At 41.0% G+C, this 23,611-nt stretch overlaps 1 protein-coding gene across 4 annotated transcripts in view; it reads right to left on the reverse strand.

Annotated features, from left to right (window-relative positions):
• Positions 1–351: 351 nt before the first annotated feature.
• ABCB1 (ATP binding cassette subfamily B member 1) overlaps positions 352–23,611 on the reverse strand; it is a 223,087-nt gene continuing 199,827 nt past the window's right edge. For 2 of the 4 annotated variants that reach the window (XM_057504470.1, XM_036911836.2), the window contains exons 20-28: positions 23,007–23,090; positions 19,755–19,958; positions 14,450–14,550; positions 13,089–13,229; positions 10,643–10,799; positions 9,963–10,160; positions 4,388–4,594; positions 1,815–1,961; positions 352–952 (exon numbers count right to left, since the gene is read on the reverse strand). In XM_057504470.1, coding sequence (XP_057360453.1) covers positions 749–952; positions 1,815–1,961; positions 4,388–4,594; positions 9,963–10,160; positions 10,643–10,799; positions 13,089–13,229; positions 14,450–14,550; positions 19,755–19,958; positions 23,007–23,090 — 1,443 coding nt within the window. In that variant the 3' untranslated portion in view covers positions 352–748. Of the gene's footprint in view, positions 953–1,814; positions 1,962–4,387; positions 4,595–9,962; positions 10,161–10,642; positions 10,800–13,088; positions 13,230–14,449; positions 14,551–16,151; positions 16,176–16,460; positions 19,678–19,754; positions 19,959–23,006; positions 23,091–23,611 lie in introns of those variants that run through there. The other 2 variants (XM_036911837.2, XM_036911839.2) reach the window with 2 other exon arrangements.

Here is a 23,611-nt window from a genome sequence, read left to right on the forward strand (position 1 = left end):
TAAGTGTTGCTGCTACTCCTTTTTTTCTCTTTTATTTGCATGAAGTATCTTTTTGCATCCCTTCACTTTCAGTCTATATGTGTCATTAGGTCTGAAATCTCTTATAGGCAGCATATAGATGGGTCTTATTTCTTTATCCATTCAGCCACCTTGTCTTTTGTTTGGAATATTCAGTCCATTTAAATTTAAAGTAATTATTAATAGATAGTAGTTACTGATGTTTTAATTGTTTTCAGGTTGTTTCTGTAGCTCTTTTCTATTCCTATAAGTTTTTTTCTTAAACAAAGAAATGATTTTCAATATTATAATCGGGAGATGATATATTACACATTTTAGACACAATGAGTCCAGTCATACAAAAGTTTAGTTTTATTATAGGCACTTTATGCAAACATTCAGTATTCCTTACTACTTCTATAGTCTTTTAGCAAGGCAGTTACAGTTCAAATAAGAAAATATAAACAAAAATTATACACCTTAACAAAATCCACTCTGAATTACTGTATAAGTTTTATAATGCAATCAAAACTATTACTTTGTTTCATTTGATGATGTTTCTTTCAGTTCCTTATAGTCTCTGAAGACTGAACTTGGTAGTGTTCTTAAATTCTGGCAGGAAGTGTTAAACAGGTAACTCTACATAGTTTTTCCAGGAGGTGCTTGCTTTTTAACTTTGATTAAATGTCATATTTTAATACAAATATTAGAAAATATTTAACAGCTCATGTGGTCACAGTTCACTAGTTCACTAGCGCTTTGCTCCAGCCTGGACACTGACCATGGAAAAATAGATGCCTTTCTGTGCCAGCAGCTGTTGATGTGTGCCATGCTCCTTGACTTTGCCATTCTGAAACACCACTATTAAGTCTGCATTCTGGATGGTGGACAGGCGGTGAGCAATCACTATGCAGGTGCGGCCTTCTCTGGCTTTGTCCAGGGCTTCTTGGACAACCTGTTTAATAACCACTTATATTAATTATGATAAAAATAGTCCTCTCCCTTTCATTCCTCCTCCATAATAAGCCTCACAATTAATTTATCCAATACTAGGTCCTTCTGTAATGATGGTATCAGTGAATTTACAAAGAATTTACAAAGCACACAGAATTTACAAAGCAAAGCATTTGTCATATCAGAAGATAATTTAATCCTAATTTGGATTAGTTCTGAGGCAGGAGTTACCGATTCTCAAAGTTAAGACAATAAGTTCAATAGAGCCAATCACTTAAAAAAATTTATTGCTGTGCCCACCCACACATCCTTGAAAGTCACCATCTAGTCTAGCTCAACAGCAAATTCAGGAACACTGAGCCCAAGATGAACACAGCCTCCTTGGTTATTTTTAAGATTGGGAACATCTTAGAACTTTGTTTTTCACAGTCCTGAATGCTCAACTTTTTCTTGAGCTGAAAATGATTACTAATATTTATCTTAAGGTACAGTCAGCTTGCAACTCTGTATTGACCTTTGTATATTGCTGTATTTTAATACTGTTTTATTGACCTTTCTATATTGCTGAGGAGATGCTTCCAGTAGAAATGAGAAATATGCCTCCAGAATGCTGCTTCTGAGGTCAATACAAAGTGATCCAGGGCTGTTTTTGAACTGTAAGTGCTATAAGACTGATGTGCCTAGTTTTCTCTTAGTTCTCCTGATAACAGCTAAAGAGCATTTAAATTCCACTGAAAGTTGACATAAGTAACAACCAACATATCTGGCTGAATTTTGATCTCTACTGTGGAAGACAGCGGTGTAATTAAAACCTTGTAAGGACAACTGATTCAAGTGTGAATGAGTTGAACTTAAATTCTTACCTTTTCACTTTCTGTATCCAGAGCTGATGTAGCTTCATCCAAGAGCAAAATATGAGGCTGTCTAACAAGGGCACGAGCTATTGCAATGCGCTGCTTCTGGCCACCAGAGAGCTGAGTTCCTTTGTCTCCTACTCTGGTGTTATATTTCTGTAAATAGGGTTACATTATTACAAAAAAGTAGAACTGATAATAAAGTCTTAAAAACAGAGTTTTGTTTAAAAAAATAGGATAACCACTTCCATACAGCAAAGTTTGGGTTCAGAAGCTAAGAATGAGTTCACAGGAGTTATACAAACAACAAAAACAAGAGCACATTTGATCTTTCTTCTTGAAGAGACAGTTGGATCTTAAAAGTTCAGTGTAAACAAGTCAACATTTTTATGAGGAAGAATACTGTTGCCATGTTAGTCTCTTCCAGTCTTTCGGTTTCATTATATTTGGGACAAAGATTGTAGGAAGAAGGAAGGAAATTTAATTTGAACAGGCTATACATAATAAATAAATGATGCTTATTTTATTTATAACCAGCAGGTGATGCTCTCTGCATTGTTTTAAACTGAGAAAGGTCCAAGTCCTGGGATGCAAGCCTTTTGCTGTTTTTATAAAAACGATCGCCAACACTTCAACAATTTTAATGTATGCCACACAATTCTGATATCTAACTTTAAAAGCTGAAATCCCCTTTTTTAATTTTTGTTTCCAGAATTCACCTAAAATCCTTTTCATATTCTTTGCCACCATAATTAACTCTATTCAACATAATGATAGGGACAGGAATTAAACAGGTAATTAGAGGAGAGAAGACGTGGACTCTGACAGCATGTGTTACCTAGAAAATAATACTATGCTATTGTTTTCTGGTTTTTGCTAGGCTGAAATTTTAATCAAACTGCCTGTTCTGATTCTGACACCAAGTTTGACTTTAAAATTCATGTTCTGTATGTTCTTAAAATTCATGCTCATTCTATTGTCTATTTTTATTTGCTGTTTCTAGCAACCTTAGTTCTACAGTGCACAGTCTGAAATCTCCACCTCCAGATGGGGAAGACTGCAGGTGAGGTTGCAGATTGCCCAGGACTGACTCTACCCCAGAGTTGCAGCTGCCTGGGAAGGCAGGAGCACTGAGGTGTGTCCCACAGGAGTGCAGGGGTTGCTGGGATGCACTGGCATAGGATGGATCCTGTTGAGGCTGAGTAAAGACAGGACTGTAATCCAGGGAAGGAGGAATTAGACCAGTCTCCTGCAAGGTAAGGGAAATCTTAGTACAAATCACTTGGGTGAAGCAGTGGGTCCTTAGATAGAAAACAAGACGTAAAGGGGTTTGCCTTCTCTTTCCATATTAAGACACTGGGGAAAGGGCTGCCATGTCTAAAGGTGTGCTGTGTGTGACAGACAAGAGCCCAGGAGCCCAGAAAAGTGGGGTCTCTGTGGCAGACAAATACCAGGGGGCAAAGCTTATTCTCTTTGACTTTACTAACCCCTAGCCCAGCTTTTCTCCAACTTTAGCCTTGGCTATTAAAATGGATAGCTGGGCCCCACCTCCAAGGTGTCTGATTCAGCAGGTCTGGGGCAAGGCCTGATAATCTGCATTTCTCACAAGTTCCCAGGTGATGCCAATGTGCTAGTCCAGCATCATCTTGGAGAACATACTTTGAGAATCTATGGAAGGAGATTGAAGTTATATATTCGAAAAGTTCTAGTCTTGGGAAAGGCCAACTATCCACAGTTGGGCTAGAAGGTTAAAGGAGGGGAGGAGACAATTCCTCCTCCCTGGGGACTATGCTGTGGAGGCAGCAGCTATCAGAAGAGCCTGAAGAAAATGAAATATTGGGAAAGAACTGGGGCCACCTCCCCCTTGAGGAGATTGCCCTCCCTACTGGTTTGAGACTACTGAGCTTTATTTTTAGGGGCCACGATAAAGAATATAACTAGTACTAAGGTAGGGGAGATGGACTGGGTCAAGATGCACTTCAAAATGCAGGACCTAAGAGGCTTAAGAGAGAGCAAGAGGTTCCGTTTCACTAACTTCCTAGGAGGAATTCAGAGGACATCCATGGGACAATAGCCCAGGGAGCCCAGGAAAGGCTTCAATGATTAACCCTATAAGCAAAGCCTGGGTTCCATAAATATGCAATGGTGAGAGATTATGTGGCACCACTGTCACTCCAGTGCTCAGCTCTATTCAGAGAGAGCCTTCTTTATGGCATGGGGCCAGTTCCTCGGCCTGGCCTGACTCAGATTGTGGGAGAACTGCAAGGAGGCAGAAAGAAGGTCAAGAGAGAAATAGGCAGGGAGATCACGCCTGCTTCTGTGGCCCTGCGCTTAGACTGAGTCAAAGGCCTCCTAGACATACGCCTCTTCAGTCAGCTTGCTCACAGCATGAGTCAGTTTGGGTGATCAGGTAAACGCGGCATCAAACTGGGAGAGGAAGTGTGTCTGGATGATTGTGTACATGTGGGTGTGTGTTTCAGTTGCTCATTTCTCTTCCCCTTTAGGAAACTAGCCCTTTAGAAACTGAACTACAGGCCAAGGAGACTGCCACATGTTCCTGCTCTAAGAAGAGAGAGGCTTACGTCAGGCAGTGTCTCGATGAAGGGGTGTATGTTGGCCTCCTTGGCCGCATGCACGATCTCTTCCTGTGACACGACCCGGCTGTTGTCCCCATAGGCAATGTTCTCAGCGATGCTGCAGTCAAACAGAATGGGTTCCTGGGACACAATGCCTAGGTGCGCTCGGAGCCACTGAACATTCAGGTGCTTAATTTGTTTGCCATCAATCAGCTGAAAACAAGAGTTCACAGATCAACTTCAGGACCAGCACACTCTGAATTTAGCAAAATCAGGATTGTTATTTCGTACGTGGAAACTGTCAAGTTACTGTGAGACATTTTTGTTGGTTTTTGTTTGGATTGTTGAGGCTAACTGAATAAGGTCACAAAATTGAATGCTTTAAGGAACTGTCGTCATGTTTCTTCTGTTTTAACCCTGGCTTCAGATATAAGCATGTGGTTCATATATTCATTCAGAATACACCTCCCTAGTTCTAAGATATCCATGTTCTAATCCAGGAAAGCTGATGATAATGTTTAATCACATGGCATTGGGAATTAAAAGTATCAGGTTGCTCATCAACTGACTTCAGAATAAGATTATTTGAATTACCCAGGTGGGTGCAACATAATCATAACTGTGAACGAGGGAAGCAGGAGAGCGAATATCAGAGTGATGTGATGTGAGAGACTCGCTCGGTCATTGCTGGCTTTGAAGGTGGAGGAAGGGCCAGGAGCTAGAAAGACAGGAACACAGACTCTCCCGTAGTGTCCAGAAGGAACACTGCTCTTTAGTCTAGAGACCTGGCTCCCCGGAATATCCTGCAGAAGCCTCGGGAATGCCCCTTATGGCCTTGCTGATAAAAATCCTTACTTCATGATGCAGATTGCCTGCCTAAAAGGTCTACTTTACAAGAAAAATTCAACTGAGAGAACTGTCATCCCCACTGAAGAAGACATCAGTGACTCAGTTTCAAGCTTTTCTAATAGTGGTGATGAGTGTACGCTGAGCTATATATACTCTCTTTATCCCATGTGCCTGGCTGGGTGCCCCTGGGAGACAGCTGACCAGGGGTAGAGTACACTCTTTGCTTCAGGAGCACAGCTTCCGTTTGTGGAGCCAGCAGGTGCAGGGATGGAAAACACAGCCATGACCTTATTAGTACCAAGCCCAGTTGCCATGGAGACTCTTCCGAGCATCTCTGCTCCAGGCTTCCTTACACTGTTAAGTGAAGGTGGAAAGCAGAGGGTGGAGAGAGGCAGTAAAAACCATACAAGGATGTGGCAAAACAAGAGATCCTGTTAGATGGAACACTGTAACTTGAGAAATGGAAATTTGAGGAAAGAAGGAGGGTTTTTTCCCCAGGCTTATGCCCTTGGGAGGAAAACAGACACCACCGGCCTAATATAATCAGACAAATTTGAATGATCTCAGCAAGTTTTAATGACTTTCCCTATCACACTGAATGTAATAACACTCTTGAGCCTCCTCATCCCCACACGACACACTGGAATTGCAAGCCATTTAAAATCTATGCTGGCCAAAGAATCCTTTCTTTAGGGAAAGCATGTTTAGAAGGGCAGCTCTAAAAGACATCAATGCAGAACTTCTTTTGCTGAGACATGGTCTGAGGAAGACCAAGGAACTCAGGGGAATCAGTAAACAGTGGTCCAAGGATACTGGCCTAAATCAAACTGAACTAGGAAAGTAAACACATTGGTAATAACAATGTACAGCCAAATTAAAATGACTAGCTCTGTCTATTCTAGATTGTAAATCTACTGCTTGCTTTTACTAGCAGAAACTATCAAATGTCAAATATGTATTCTTCTATATGTATTTTCTCTGAAATAAGGATTAGAGATAAATTATTGAACACTAGGTCTTGTGATAAGTACGTCTCATGCCTCCTTTTGTTGACTCTTCACAACAACCCTGTGACATAGGTGTGATTTCAATCCCCATTTCACATACAAGGAAATGAGCAAAGCGAAGTAGCTTGGGAAAGGTCACACAGTTAGCAACTGGAGGGCTGGGATCTCATCTACATACTACATACATACGGGTTTTGGTAACACAGTGTCTCATAACTGACAGATATTTTTTTGTCCTCCATCAAAAGAGGAATGTGGAATGCCCCCATGTTAGCCCAGGCACCACTAGGTAATGCCCAGACAATGACAAAGGGCTTGTAACTGGATCCTAAGGAGGAGAGAGGACTGATGGTGGGTGGGATGGTTCAGAAAGGACAGAAAGGAAAGGTCAGGGAAGACTCAAACCAGAGGGGATGTTAACAGTGAAGTTAATGAACTTCAGCTTCGGGGGCCCTCAAGTGCAGGTAACTGCTGGGAGCTGACAGTGTCCTGGAGGGCAGGGAGGCCTGGCTGTAGTCAGGAAGCTCTTATAGGCAGGCATTTATGAAAACCTGCCTAAAGGGGAAAGGGGCCAGAATTTTTAAGGTTTCAGTATTTTCTTGTGGTTTTTTTCTCATTCTAAGTAAATATTCACTTTTGTACCTAATTTTGTATTCATAACTTAATATATTCTTTTCAGTAGAGCCCCTAAAACGTAAATTCTTCACGCCCAACAAAACTTGGAACCTCCCCTTTGTTTTTCAAGACTCCGCAATTTACCTTAAAACTTCCAACTATATCAGTTCAGCAGATCTAAAACTATGGTTGGTATCAGAATCAACTGGGAAAATTATAAAAATTAAAAGACAAGGCCCTGACCTACTTGAATGAGCCAGGTTGTGTTCCTTATTAACTTTGTAGGCTAGTCTGATAGGCACCTGTTCGAGAACCACTGCTCAGATCAATGTTTCTCAAAGTATGACTCTAGGCACACCGATGGTCATGAGGATTTCCTGACCTGAGAGTCAAGTCCTTCCTGTGGGTATGATCAAATGACATTCAAATCCACAGACTCTACATGGAAATAAGAACTAATTACCAGTAAGCTGCTGAGTTATTAAAGGTTACTCATAAACAAAACTTGACACATTTACTAGTGTTTGTTGAGGGTACTTTCACTAAGAAGTCTGACTGGTGCACACTGGTTGGCAGTATTTCAAATCTCTAGTGCAAATGCATAGGAGCAGATGAAAGAATTCCAAGAACAGAAGAGGATGCTTTGGTTTCAGTGCATCATCTGTGTTGTCTTGACATGGTTACTGTCCTGTGCACTCAGCATTCATTTCCATATTCTGTGTCCCCCCTTCCATACATCAAGGGACTGGGAGGCTAAAAATTATTTCCCAGACTCCTCTTAGTTCCGGAAGTAATAGGTTCTACCAGTGAGATGCACTGTGCAAAATCTGGAAGGCGGAGGCCAATCTCCTTTAGCAGCATAGGTGAGCTAACACGTATGTTCAGGCAGACAGGGGATTTTGCAACAGCCATACTCTGGTGTTGTTTCTTCAGTTTTGGAACAGTTCTGAGACTGGCATAATTTTCTGCAACTTCCTGGCTATAGGATCCCAGCTGCCGTGTTGTGATTTGAATGTCTGGGAGCATTTACATTCACTTTTTACTTCCCCTGTTCCATCCCTTCCAATGACTGTGTAAGCATCCAATCTCCTTTATTAAATACTTACTTACTTGAAATACCTAGGGCAGTTTCTGTTTTCTACATTGCACCATAACTGATATGGTCCATGTTTTTAGTTATGCTCTCCTTGTGTTTCTGTACATATAGAATAATCAATAATTTACTTTCTTCTTGTTCAATTACTGTACTGTTTACCATTATTGTTGTTTTCAACTCAACCCCTGTTATTACCAAGTGCTTTTTCCACTGAAGTGACTATAAATGCATTAGGGGGACCAGATGTTTTTGTCCCTGCTTAATAGGTTATAATCCTACAAGTTTTATAATCATAACTTTAATTAAATCTGCTATTTCTTCCCGTCTGGGCTCTATGGGCACTGGGAACAAATCACTTATCAACCACAGCTCATATTAGCTCTCATACAAATGATCTCTTAACTGCTCACCTTTACACCCTTATGCATCCAGGTCTACTTATCCTTAAAAACCAGTCTTAGGCCTATCTTCTTCTGTAATTTAATTTATGGAAGTATATACCCCACCTCTTCAGTTAAAGTCTTTGATGGCAGACACCAAACCCTACAAATCATTAGAGTTACACATTTAACACATTGCTTAATAAAAATCTGTTAGGGACTATAATCAGTGTCTGAGAGTTAATATTTTTCTCCTCTAATCTCTTCATTTGTCAGGAAGGTCATCCTTTAGTGTCCTTTTTTCAAACATTAACCACAAAATTGAAGCATCAAATCAGAATTCATGGCAAATATAAAATAAGGAACAAAGCTTAAGTAGCTGTGAAAGAATAAACTGCATCAAGGCACAACTGTCTTTGAATACTGCAAAAAGATTTATGAGCACCTGTATTGCTGTGGAGAAGTAAAAATGGAGCTTTCTACAGTTTGAAAATTCTGTTTTCACATCAGTCATTAATGCAAGCAGAGTCCACACAGAGCTGGGGGGCATCGATCCGACCATATGGAACAGGGGTCCCTTCTGGGTGGCCAGTTCCCAGGACACTTCAGCTGTTAAATATTTTCAGTATCACCTCTGAGTACAACCAATAACCAAATGCCTACAGAATGAAAATTTCTTGCTGTAATTTCTATTTCTTCTGAATTTGATTCTTTTCCTGTACTCCATTATATCATTTAAAATTTCACTACTTGCTTCAGGACTCCTTTCTCATCCCTGGTACCTGGGACAGTCCCTGACAGTCACTCAGTAAAGGTTTGTTGAACTATGAATGAATAAATCTGACCTTTCACTTACTCTTTTAGTTTGGAAAATGAAAGGGAAGCCCTCTGTACTCTTTATCTACTCCCTAAATTTGTTGATCTCACTTTTTTCCTTAGAAGGTGTTTCAGTGCCCTCTCTCCATCAATGGTTTTATCGCATCCGCAGCCATAAAAACGCTCACATTTTCCCCTCCTAAACCTTTCCCCTAGACTCTGCCTCTCCACCCAAGCTGCTGTTTTTATTTGCCTTTTTTTCACCTTTGATCTTCTTGATAATCTACACTCAGTGTCCATTTCCCCTCCTTACCATCCCTCAACCATGCTAAACTGTTTTCTACCATGACCACTTCACCAAGAATACCTACAAGGTCAGAAGTAGCCCACTAACTGTCAAAGCGTATCATGTCTTTTTCCATCTTCATCTTACCTACCTCCCTATGGAATCTGTCATTGCGGACTGTCTTCTCCTTGACATGCTCCCCATCCTTGGCTGCCATCTTACTGGTCTCTCCCAGCACCCCTCCTCTATCTTCCTGGCTAAATTTTTGCTGGGTCTTCTCAGGCAAGTAGAAATGCAACAAAGGGAAGGGAGGTGGGTAGTAAAAAGGCTGCTCACAAGGAGATAGTAGGCAGTGTTGAGAGAAGCTAGAGAAGTTGGCTGGGGAGTTGCAGCTTGGAGACTGTACCTAGGGGCTAAGTGAGACTGTTGTTTAAAGGTTTGAAAACAATGGCTTATTAGTTGAGAATCAAATACATCCAGGCATAGAGATGATGGAAAACCTGAAATGGACTGAATGTGAAAGTGTGCTCACCACTGCTCCGGCCAAGGGGTCGTAGAACCGCTCGAGGAGCTGGACCACCGTGCTCTTCCCACAGCCGCTGCTGCCCACCAGGGCCAATGTCTGGCCCTTCTTCACCTCTAGGCTCAGCCCCTGGAGCACTGGGATGTCTGGTCGACTGGGATAGTTGAACATGACTTCATTAAATGTCACATTTCCTTCCAACGTATTCTTAAATCAGAAAAACAACAAATGAGATTTCTGCAATCCTGGAAAGTCAGTGTAGAGCCACACCCCTCTGCCACCATGTATCAGAAGGTAATGAACTTGTCTTACAAGTAGGCTAGATTTGTAATGGCTAGAAGGTAATAAATAAGATCTAAAAGGGTCAGTGTTTTTATAGCACATATTGTTAATACAAATGTGTCAACTCAAATCTCTTCCCCAAGGACAGAATAACCCATTTATAATAAAGCCTGATGTGCAAGGTGTGCTTATGAAGTGGGCCGTGTTTCTATCTCCCTGTAGGTTTTTTCTACCAAAACACTGGGTGTTAATATATATTATTAGCATTTATTAAAATGAACCCACAATCTAGAAAGTTTCATTTTATTACTCGCAAGTAAAAAAGCACAGCTTTTATTAAGTTTCCCCTTGGAATACTTTCGCTCATCAGTAAGGAGCAGATTATGTCATCAAAACATCAAACTCACTGGCTGTAGGCCTTCCGTGCTATAGCTGTCGATTAGAGGGGTTTTTTCAATGATCATGATGATGTGGGCCGCTGACACCTTGGCTTTGGCATAGTCGGGAGCAAATGAGCTGGTCTGCCCCACTGCCATGGCCCCAAACACAATAGCTGAGAACACCCTGCAAGAAACAAAGACGTACATGTGCAAAGAGTTACGACTGCAGTGCCAAACAGTGACACTTTGCAGCCAGAGAACACTGCCGCAACAACCATGAGACAGAAGTTATAGATCAACACAACACTTCTCCTTACAAATTCATGTTTGTGTAATAATCTGATTATAGAATGGCCCATTTTCCATCTCTCTCTGTATCCTCACCTGCCTGTAATTAACTTTGCAGCTCGTCCACTGAAGAGGTGAAATTTGTATTCCTACTATTTGAATCGGGGTTGGCCTTGTGACTTCGCTGGTCGACAGGATGTGGCAGAAGTGACTGTTGCCAGTTCCAAGCCTATGACTTACTGGGCCTTGAATCCTTTCTCTCTTTCTCTCTGTCACTACTAAAGTCCAGCTAGCCTGCTGCAGGATGAGGCACAGATGGAAGAGCATGTATGGGCCCCAGCCACCCAGGCACAGCTCCCTGCACACGTGAGCAAGCCCAGCAGAGATCCGCTATGCGCAACCCGATCAGCACAACTGCCCAGCTGACCCACAGACACGTGGGCAAAAATACATGTTCATTATGGTATGCCATTGGGGTTTAGTGGCTGGTTGATATGCAGCATTACTGTGGCATCAATAATGGATACAGGTGGTGATGCTGGAATTATACCAGAGTCCTAGAAAAACTGTGAGGTACACAGCAAAGAAGGGTTCCTTACAGAGCAAGATATCAAGCTGCTCTCAAGATGCATCAACAGTCTTAAAATATGACATGCAAATCATAGCAGCTTAAAGCTCAAAGGACTTTACAGCATATCAAGTCCAGCTCTTAATGTTGTGCCTAGTCACTTCCCCTAAGTTGGCTTCCATTCTGTTTTAGGAAGTAGCAGGCTTGATGAAGTCTCTTGTTTAAAAAGTTCTTTTTCAAATTGAAGAAAAATGTACATCCTTTTGATATTACAGCCCTTCAAGTACTGGCATATTGTTAAAAAGGCCCTTCGCTTCCTCTCACCCTCACCGTTCCAGCTGCCCTCAGCTGGACCTGTTTATCAACCTGTCTTTGGGCCTGGAATGGACATAATTTTGGGGAATCCTCCCAGAATAATACTGTAAGTCCATCACATACCCTCCTCTGGAATCTAGGCCTGTGCTAATGTAGCATAAAGTGTTTTTTTATTTTTTTAATAGCTGTAAATAAAGGACTTGAACTTATTATCATTTAGACCTATGGGGTATTTTTAAAAATAGACTGCTCTTCAGATAGATCACCTTTTTCCTTTAACTGGAAAATTGATTCTCCAAATCTAAATGCCCATCTGTCAGTAACTTTCATCAATTCAGTGCCTTACCTTGGAGCAAAGCAATACATCAAAAAATTATCTAATCAAAGTCCCAGTGCCAATGATGTTTGGTTTGATCTTTTCATTAGAGTCATAAGTAGCACCTACATATAATTTGTCAGAGATATAAAGTAGAAATTTTAAATCTTCTATTGGGGTTGTCCCAAGCAAACTATAAAACATGCACAAATCCATGTTTATATAGTATGGTATGGACACATTATCCTAACACATTATACTGCCAGGCTTGGGTGATTCTGGTTTAAATGTAAAATATGTTACCAATAATTATGGGATGCTGTCAAAGGTCAGAATCTCACCCATCACCCCATCTAGATGCTCAGTAAGATTACATACACTTTTCACTGCCAAATTCCACAATCGAGTACTTGACAAGTGTAATTAAGCTGAGGCTTCTCTTCCTCTGACTGACGTACTATTTTCTGCATTCAGAACAATGTAGCAGAAATCCCAATCCACTTTTCCTTTATCATTTCTGAATTTCCACAGCTCCTACTTCCTAACTGATCTTCTCTCACAGAAAGCCAATTCACCCAGGAATCTCTGAGCAATTGTGGCATTCACTGCCCCCCACCAGTTCTTTAGCTGCCCTACTCAGGAGTCCCTAATTTAAAAGGAGCCAGTCAGACCTTTGGCTCTGAGTTAGGCCTCTTCCCAAAGGCCAAGGCTTTCTGGAAAAGCCTTATTGTATAACCACCCAACTAGCCACAGATTTGGAAATGTCAAATGTGAGTCAGCACTGGGGGAGGGGAAAGTCACTGAGTCACCTGAAACAGGGTGCTTCCATGGTAATGTATGGAGACTCAGAGGCAGAACACCACCTTCGGAATCACCAGAATATCTTTCTGAAGCTTCACACAGTAAGGTTTTCTATCCAGGCAGGAAGCAAGCCCAGCTTGGCTTTATTTCTGGAATTTAACTATAAATATTAGCAAGATACTTACAGCAGAATATTCTCAAAGGTCATGAAGTTATTGGCCACCAAGTAGGCACCAAACCGGAAACAGGCAGCATAGGAAAAATACATCATTGCCTGGGTGATGGAAAATGTGATTCCAAAGATGTGTGCTTTCCTCAAAGAGTTTCTGAAAATGAGACATTTTGCAACTTACTTGACTTTCATTACTCAGTCCTTGAAACATAACCTTTGATAGGTTAACACTGAAGGCTTGGAGGCGTGGCAGACAAAATGGGTTTAGTTTCCCAAACATTTTAAGTTTAAAATGTTTTTTTACCACTTTACCACTTGAGAGAATTAGGAAACTGCCTCTTGGAGGACCACATCTCCAAGTGTTGAGGTAAAGTTAAAATAAGCCAAGGAAAACATGAAGAGCCTGCTGGGGATTAGTAAATGGAAGTTCTTTCCCTTCTCCCCTTCGTGGACATAGAACCTGTACATACTCTACAGTAAACATTCATTCACCACACATTTACCCAACACCTACAAGCTGCAGGGGCCACATGGGAGCCCAGCACGTTCTTGTCCTTGGGACCCAGAAGTCCAGTTGGATTGTAATTTATGCATGAAGGTACCTTATGAAAAACATGTCATGGGAAGAGAGAAGGAAATATTTGACTCCCCAGGGGAGCTACAGAGGCTTTACATCAGTGGATTTTCACACCCACCTGGAACCAGGCGAGGTGGAGAGAAGAGCAGGCTGGAGCGTGGGCTGCCCTCAGGGCCTCCTACTGCTGCTTCAACCTGCTTTTATCTGCTGCATATATTGGGATTTCAGTTTTGGGGTTTTTTTCCAGAAAAAAAAAGGCTTTACTATATTAAAAAATTTACAAGTTTGAAAATTGATAAAGTCTAGCTCTCTCCTTTACCACAGAGGAAACTAAGGCTCAGAGAGGTTGGGTTTGCTCATGTTCACATCACTTTTTAGAGCCCTCGCTGGATGAGGGAGAACACTGAAGGGAAGAGAGAAGTTCTCCACTGGAGAAATGTAAAGAGAGGCAGGAAAGCCATGCCAAGCAGCACCACCCTCTTGGATCCCATACACACTTCAGATTTCATGTTCCATAGAGAACTCACTCCCAGTGACAGCAAATAATAGGGCCATTAATGAAACTCGGCATCAAAGAGGCAGGTCAATACCTTTCTTACAGGTGGCACCTCAGAGATGTCCCTGCCTTAGGTCAGAGCCTTGTGATTTTGCTCCTGGGTAACTCTAAGTGCTTCCCAATTCCCCAGTGGAATAGCTTATCCACATGTTCCCTACCTTCTGGCCAAAGAAATCCTCCTCAAAACAAATCTGATGACTGAAAGACCCCCCCCTCCCCTGCACTCTTCAGGGGTTATTACCTGTATGGTACCTGTAAATTCTGCGCATACATATGTTCAAACTTCTGTTCCTGAGTCAAAGAAACAACGGTTCGGAAGTTTTCTATTGCTTCAGTAGCGATCTGTAACAGAGACACCCAGTCACTGAGAGGCACAAAGGCACACGGAGGCAGTTAGTTCGAATTCCATAAAAGAGATTAATCAAATTAACTTTATTATCACATATTATTATTTACTGTGACCTATTAGCTTGTTCAAGTTTCAGATCTAGAAGGAAGATCAGCGAATTCAATTACTCTTTACAGAGAGAGAAGCTACAGTTTAAACAGCTGAAGGCATTTACCTAAAGCCACATAGCTTTGCAGCAACAAAATTAAACTGGGGACTCAGTATTTTACATCTTTTGCAGCACTCTTTCTTCTACACATTATTTTAAGTTTATATGTGTGTGTGTGTGTGTGTGTGTACTTTAAAATGTGATGTTTATATTTTTATAACTGTCATTCCTGATGACAGAAGAATATATTTGGAAAACAAAAAAGATAAAGAAAGTAATAAGTTATGCATTGGTATATTTTACATATTAGCTTACATGTTGTTTTCCCTAAACATACTTAACAAAACTGGAGTGATATTCCGTATTTGGTTTTATATCATTATTTTTACCTTAATAAATATCAAAAGCATTTTCCAAGATCATTAAATATACATTAATGAGTCACGTAATAGCCCAGCCACTTAAACACTCCTTTATTGTTGAACAAAGTTTTCAATTCTTTTCTTATGAAAAATAATGCTCTGATAAACATCCTTGTACATAAACATTTGTCCATACTGAATTATCTTCTTAGGAAAAGTTCTTAAAAGTGAAATTATTATGTTAAAGGGAATAAACTAATTTTTAAGGAACACAGCACATATTATCAATTCGTTTTCTAGAACATTCTTACCATTCAATTGTGTTTTAATTGAATGTAACTTCCAAGACTATTTGAATCGGACAAAATACATCCTTTACTGTCTTTTGGAGTCTGAGTAAAAGGCTGTGGAAAATACAAAATGCACCAGTGTACAAAATGAGATTTCAGCCTGTATAAGCCTTTGGTCCTTGAAACACCTCTCTGTCTCCTTCTCCTCAGCTATAAAATAAGAGGCCTGGGTGAGACAGTTTCTGAAGTCCCCTTTAATTCTGTAATTCTAAAAGAAATAAGTTCTTGAATTCTAACTGTAAACTATAAATCAGTAAGTAAGAGAAATCACTCTTAGTGTTCAAAATATTCCTTTCTCTGGCTTCTACACTGGTCAGAAGTGATTCTAATAAAGACACATTCAATTATATCAGAGTGATTTACAGCTTAAAAATCATAGCCACAAAATCTTACTCCTCACTGAATCCTATACAAATTATATAACTTCAAAGATAACAGCAAATATTTGAAAGGACATTGTCAGTTTTCAAGATTAATGAAAAAAGCTATTAGAAGAAAAAAATACTATATTCTTAAAAACAAAACTTATTTAAAAAATAAATTAAAAAATATTATACTCTGAGAAGATTGAACTATGTTTACCATAATAAGCTGTTTATAAAGACAGAACAAGTTCAGATTCAATTTATATTAAAATGTTCTAAAATTCTTTACACATTATAAAAATAATACACATTCATTTCAGAAAATCCTAAAAAGTATATAGAAAGCAAAAAAGGAGAAGAAAAATTCACCTCCAGTCAAATCCCATGTCCTACCATCAAGACAATACTGGCTCAGACCCAGTTTGGAAATATTCAATGATAAGGCTTCAAACAAACAAATAGAAGAGGTTTTTTCCATTACTGTGAAAATACAACAAACTATAACAATGTCTGCTAAAAACCAGACTTTATAGTAAACACCACTGTATTGGTTTCAAGAAATATTTTCTGTGCTCCATTTTCTAAAGCAGGTATATTTTGTTTGTGATTTGTTTGCAAATGTCGTAACTTTTTAGAGTGTATCAAGCCAGTAAAATTGAGAGTTTGTGAGTCACAGACCTTACATGGTAAGCAGAACAGTATGATCACTTCAGTCATGTTTCTCCTGCCACATGAGGCAGGCAGGAAAAGGTCTAAGGCATTCTCTGCATCTTCACATCTCCCTTTACTCCAAGGACTTTAAATATTAAAGACTCAGTAACTGCTACAAGGAGAACGAACTTCTAATTCCGGAAGAGTAAACAGCATTGAATTTCCCTCAGAAACCATCATGCACCAAATAATTTTGAGGAAAGGAAAAATAAAAATGCATGTTTCCAGAAAAGAAAAAACCTCCTCACACTTCTCTTCCTATTCTTAAATACACTGAAGTTTGATTACGGTTTTTTATTTCTGAGAAGGAAAAAACTTCTATTTCATAAAAATGTTCAGTAGCCATAATAATGTGACAGAAATCTATGGAGCACAGATCACAGGCAGGGTGGAGACTACCAGTAGGGTCTGACATCACACAGTCCTGCACTGGAATCCTGTCCCTCTAAGAGCAAACCAGCAGTTAGATCCTGGTCCCCGTAGAGATTATGTTTTCGTACAGACAGCTGACCATTAATCAATAAACAAAGAAATAGGGCAAGAAAGAGCCTCTGCTTAAACAGCTGGAAGACCTAAGGTGCAGCTGTCCCAGGTGATTGTCACCAAAGTGACAGGCGGCGAGCTTCCATGCTCTCCAAGATCCAGAGTCATCTGCAAATATGTCGCCCATGTTCTCACCATCACTACCCAGACTCAGAAGCAGAACCTCAGGAAATTCTACCTGGGCAAGAAATACACGTCCCCAGATCTGCAGCTCATGAACGCATGCATGCACCACCGGCTCAATAAACATGAAGAGAAACTACAGACCGAGAAGCAGCAGTGGAAGGAGCAGCTGTAGCAGCTGAGAAAATGCGTTCTCAAGGCCTGAGAATCGCAGGGTCAATAAAACACAAATCGGAAAATAAATAAAAAATAAACAGGAAGGACCCATCCAGTGCTGAGAAGTGTCCTTAATTAATTCAAGTGTCAGGGAAAACCTCCCTGAGAAGGGAGTAATTCTGAGCTCTGAATAACAGAGCAACCAGTCATGAGAAGATCGGAGGGAACCAGCTTGGAGAATTCTAGGAACTGAAAGAAGTCCCAAGAGGTCAGAGCTGCGTGGGCTCACGAGACACTAGTGCAAGAGGAAGTCACAGAGATCATCAGGGCTGGCTCATGCAGAGTTTTATAAACCACAGGAAAAGGTCAATCAGAAGCCACTGGAGGGTTTTAACTAGGAAACAGCATAATCTTCTTTGTGTTTGTAAGAGACCAGTGTGGCTTCAGTGAGAGCAACATAGAAGGCTGGTATACAAGAATGGAAGCAGGGAAAGTGGGGAGATCAGACTGCTGCTGTATGACTTTGGGCAAGTTACTTGACCTTTCTGAACAATGGTATTTAGTCAAAAGGGATCATTCAAAAGGTTATTGACAATATCAAGTGAGAAAATGTATGTAGAGCTCTAAGTGGGATGCCTAGTATATAATAAATACCCAATAAACTGTAACCTGAGAATGATGATCAGAGGAGTTGATTTTCAATGTCACGTGAATTGACTGGCGTAGCACCCACCACTTTCTCTACCCACTTTTGTCCCTCTCGTGAACCACCACAGAATCAGAGCGTTTCTCTCACCTCCGACCTACTTAGGAAACCTGCCATATACACACGTAGGCTCTTTTGTCTGCACACCCTTCCCCACCCCCTCTGACTAGACTCCAAGTCTTAAATCTGACGTACCACTTCCAAGGTTCGCACCTGTGGTTTGCAAGGAATGAGCTTACACCCCATCATCTTCTTCCTATGAATCCAGGAAATACAATCTTTTTCCTAAGATGACTCTCTGGGACATTTTGAACACCTCAGTAAATCATGACACTGTTAAGCAGTAATGCATTTTCTTTTGATACATTTTGTCCTTGATTTTGGCATCTTCTCCTCATATGAAGAGTCAAGTCCATGGAGGGAAAACAGTGAAGTCCAGTATTAAATAAAGCGATTGGTCACAAAATGTATTTTCTGACAGGGCTAATATTTCATGGGCCAGACCACAGCCAGATGCCTGTGGGTCAGCCCCGTCTCACTGACCCTCACAAATGGCCTCTGCTGGCCTGAAGGGAAGACTCACATGAGGTCTCTCCCTGATGGACCTTCACTGGGAAGCACTAAAGCTGGTCCAAAGGAATTTCCTGAAGGAATCCCAAGGAAACAGCTTAAAAAATATGAGGAGATAGCAGGAGGTGGAGGACAAAGCGTCAGAGGTCATGACCAGCCTCCAGGACATGCGTCCTCATTCCTATTGGTGAGGTGCCTTGCCCAGAGATGAAGTACTGCAGACCCTTAGGCCCCCTGAGAGCTGGGGCCCTTGATCTGCCTGGGTCTATCCCCGGACTCTTGGGGCCCTCAGTTGGTCCACTGACCGATGAATCCCTAACCCAGACTTTAGGCCCAGTTTTGGGGGTCGGCCCTGCTCTGACGGCTCATTTCTGCCATGATACCCACCACACGATCTGTGCATGTTCCGTTCTGCCATCAGCAGACGGCTTTGTTTCTTAACAGATAGGGGACACGATGTTGGAGCACAACTGTCTTAGGTTTGTGTCCTGGCTCTGAGGCTTATCAGCTCTAAGGCACTGGGGACTTTACCAGCCTGTGCCTCTGCCTCACCTGAAAAAGGAGCTGATAGAGGAACCTACCCCACTGGGTCACTATGAGGAGTAAGGCATTTGCCAAGATGACATGGTAAATGCCATATAAGCGTTTGCATAAAAAAAGACAAGGATGCAAGAACAACAAGAAAAAGAGAGGTAATATAGGTAAACAGAGATAAGAGAAAGGAGGAGGCATGATACAAAGGAAAGAATGTTAATAAATTAAGCAAAATAGAATAAATACCTTTAGGACTTTTCCATACTTTAATACTCCCATGATATGACTAAATACACCTTCTTTCCTCAATAAAGGAATGGATTTCAGCTTACTTGAGACTAAGAGGGAAAGAGTGAGGCAGAGTGGGTGCGGTGGGGGAAAGAAGGAGGCAGGGAAGAGGGCAGAGGGTGAAGACCGTGGCCAGACACTCGGGAACCGTCATTAAATTAGTTGTCCATCTATGAGCCTAAGAATTTGTTTTGCTCCTTTTCTTCAGTTTCCAGTCTGCTGAACAAGTGTTAAAAGAAGGCTGCTTTCATGAGCGATTATAAAAATATTCTCCTAGTGGGCAGTTGTAATAGACACCGATGAGAATACTTAGGCCAGGAATTATATTTAGTCTGACTCACCTTTCCAGCACCTTCCAGTTCTTTCTTATCCTTCAGTGCTTGTCCAGACAACATTTTCATTTCAATAACTCCCGCTATTGCAATGAAGGGTACAATCGCTAAGAGTAAAAGTGTTAATTGCCAGCCATAGATTAAAGATATAATAATGCCTGTCCCAAGATTTGCTATATTCTGGGTAATTACAGCAAGCCTGGAACCTGTAGCCTGCAAAACAAAGAAACAACACCAGTTAGAAGGAGACTTTCATATTATCTTGAAAATCCATGCTTATTGAATCTTAAGGATTATGATAGTTCAGCTCATGAAATTCCATTATCTTCCCAGTTATGAATTAAAAAGGAAAAGTTTAGTTAAGTTTATTTGGTTTTTAAAATGAACATTTCCATGATCAGAACAAATACTGTAAGATCAATAATTCAGAGTTCAACTACATATTTCTATCTCTTCTGATTGTCTAATACCAAGAAAAGTCTCATTAATCAATGATGGCATGACCACTAAAAGCAAGCTCTGAAAATGAGAGATAGATAAAATAGTCTGAAAATTACATTAATCTGGGCATGTTGGAAGTTTCCAATGTTAGATGCCTAACTACTTGTAATTTAAGCCTAATTTTTGTCATAAAGACCATCTAAATATATCTTGCCCTATTTGAGAGGCTTATTGTGCTTAATTTAACCTGCATTTGACTTGGAGAAGATAACACAGAGCTGACAAAGTTATGGGATTTAATTTAGGATATGAGGCAGGCATCAGAACCTGTACCTGGAATGCCAGAAAGAGCCTGGAGCATAACTTTGATTAGCACGCAGTGATTTCCAACTCTAAACCAAGAAGTCAGACTATAAGGTCACTGTAGTCCAGGACTCTACACTTCTCTCCTGTACCCAGGAAACATCCTATGCCCACAAGCCATTCCAAATTTCCAATCCGGCCCCCAGAACTGCTTTCTCTGGAAATGGCCCATGTTTCCCCCCCTCTTCCAAATTCCCTCTGCCTGAGTGGGGCTCACTCGGGCCCTGATTCTGATGGGGTATAGTCTAGATGGGTCTCTGCTGCCTCTGTGTTTCTGGACAAATGTCCCCCAACCCCCAAATGGGCAGGTGCATTTATTAATAACCAAGGCTTCTCTCAGGCTCTGAATTTTAGGACAAAATCTTTTACAATCATCCTCCACTCCCCCCAGTAGGGCCCTCTGAAATCATTCAACACTTATGTGATAGAAATATTAGACTGGTTATTAGGAGGAAAGAGTGCACTACTTCTAGCAACCTCTGTACATTAAATTCTACCCCAGGGAACTGCACCAGGGCTGAGAGAGACAGCATAAATAATACAGCATTTATTTTTATTTGATGCAGTCATTGAGCTTATGTTAAAGGCTGGGGAGGAGGAGGAGGTTAAGCCCCTTGGCTTAATTTCATTTAACATTTCAAATGACGTGGCAGGGTCACTGTTCTCTATCCTAAAGACTAACATTAATGGTCCCACGTCTGCTTACACAGAGGGGCATTTCTAGAGCTCCGAGGATCACAGTGAGTGAAAGAGCACGGGTTAGAAGGAGGCACACAATCGTCATTTCAAAGAACAGGGCTGAGAGAAGGTGACGCTCCTGAACCACAGCCCAGGGGTGAAGCCAGGTAAGACTAAATGGGTTAATACTGGAAACCCGCTCTGTCCCACTCATGGTCTCCCCATCCCACTAGACTTCCCACAGCTCATTTCCTCCCCTTGTTGTTTTTCTCCCCCACCTTTCCCTGATTCTCCTTCTTCTGCTGTTTATTTCTGCCTCAACACCCTATCATTCCACTTGAAATCTAGCTTTTTGTTTCATAATAGCACTTTAGTTTTGCTGACTGACATTCATCTTGAGGTGGACTAATAGCACAACCTCCTGACATACATTCCCTCCCCTTCTCCCTTCCCTCACTCTCTCCTTTCATTCCTGGCCAAGAGTACAATCATCATACAATTATCCTGGAAACAAGATTCAGAATTATTTTTCTGCCTGAACTCTAATTTAAAGATATTTGTATTTATCAAAAAAAAGAAGTAATTTTCCTTTTGAATGGGAACACTTCACTTCACTTTTGCCATCCACCTTCTCTCAGAAAAAAATTTTAAAAATAGTTACTTTTGATTTCTATAAGACTTTCATGTGCTTTTAGTCTTTGTAGAATTCTAGTTCTCATACCACAATAAAATTTAAAAGACCACCATTTTACAGGCAAAATATTGAGATATATTTTCTTCTGATTTATCTTTAGCAGGGTGAAGCTATTTACTTGAAAATACATGAGGAAAGTTTCAAGGATGGTGTATAAATATGTGTTTATGTTCTCTCATCAACACAGAGAACAAATCAGTGGTTGCCATAGGGGAAGAGATGGAGTGAAATGGTTCAAAGGGGATAAAGAGGTACAAGCTTCCAATTATAAAATAAGTAAATCACAGGGATAAATAATATTATATATCTTTGCATGGTGACATGATAACTATACTTATTGTGGTGAGCATTTTGTAATGTATAAAATTATCAAATCACTGTTATACACCCAAAACCAATGTAATATTGTTTATCAACTATATATATGAAAAACTTAACCTAGATAAACATTATATATATATATATATATATATATATAGAGAGAGAGAGAGAGAGAGAGAGAGAGAGATTTAACCATATTACTTCCCATGTGGAATATATACACCTGTGTATGTGTATCTGTGTATGTGTACATATGTGTGTATACACACACATACTTGTATACTTATACACACATGTATCCCTCATCATAAGCAGGTCAGCTGGTGGCATAAAGTGGATCCAGCTGCCCCCTCTCAGCCCATCTGTGGTAATGGCCGTACCGGTTCCCCCAGTTCCGAGGGCACTCACCAGTCTGCCTGCTCCCTCTTCCCTGGGCTTTCTGTTTCAGCCACTGTTTTAGGTTCTGGAGGGGTTCTGACTCTGAGTGGCTCACACAAGGTGGGCGGGTGTCTGTGCTAATAGGGCATGAAAGTGCGAGTCTAGGATGCCCACGAGGTAACCAGTGACAGAGGGGGTGGACGCCAGCAGGCCTTAGGGACTCCTGGAGCTCCTGGGTACAGTCCTTGGCCTCACAAACAACTCTGTAGAGGGAGAGGACTGAGGGCCAGTTTTATACACACAGGAAAGCACTGTGGCCCAAGGCAGGTCCAGGCTCCAGAGGAACAGAGGAGGAAGATAAACGCCAGCAGAAAGGAGGCACATACCCCTTTGACTTGAGCAGCATCATTGGCAAGCCTAGTCGTCAATGCTCCAGTGGTGTTTTTAGGGTCATCAAACCAACTCACATCCTGTTGGCACAGAAAATGATTTTAATATTCTAAAGCTCTTTGTGTGAGACTCTCAGGAGCAGGGGCAAGGAGGGGCTCAGTTTGGTCATCCTTTACATGCTTTGCATTCAACACCCAGGATTTGACACACAATACATAAGGAAGAGACTTAGTAGACAAACATACGAATAATTTTATTTGTTCAAAAATGTTTGAATGCCTGCTTTGTTGCGAATGTGATTTCTAAGTGTTGGAGCTGTGCAACAGAGACCAGAAGACAAAGTTGCTGCTTTCATGAAGCCTAGGTTCTTGAGATGGAAGCCACAGGTAAATTAGTATAAACCATACCAGGTGGTGATAAAAGCTGTAAAGGAAAGGAGAACGAGACAAGGAAAAGGTAAAAAAAGGGCATTCTTTTATAGACTGGGCTGCCATGAGCCTTAAAAGCACCACTGTGAGAATTTAGCAAAGCTGCCTCTTCCTCCAAACAGACTGCCATTCTGACTTGCCTTACTCCTCCCTGATTCCCCTTACACGGTGGG

This window comes from Manis pentadactyla, chromosome 7 (assembly GCF_030020395.1).
Source record: "Manis pentadactyla isolate mManPen7 chromosome 7, mManPen7.hap1, whole genome shotgun sequence".
NCBI lineage: Eukaryota > Metazoa > Chordata > Mammalia > Pholidota > Manidae > Manis > Manis pentadactyla.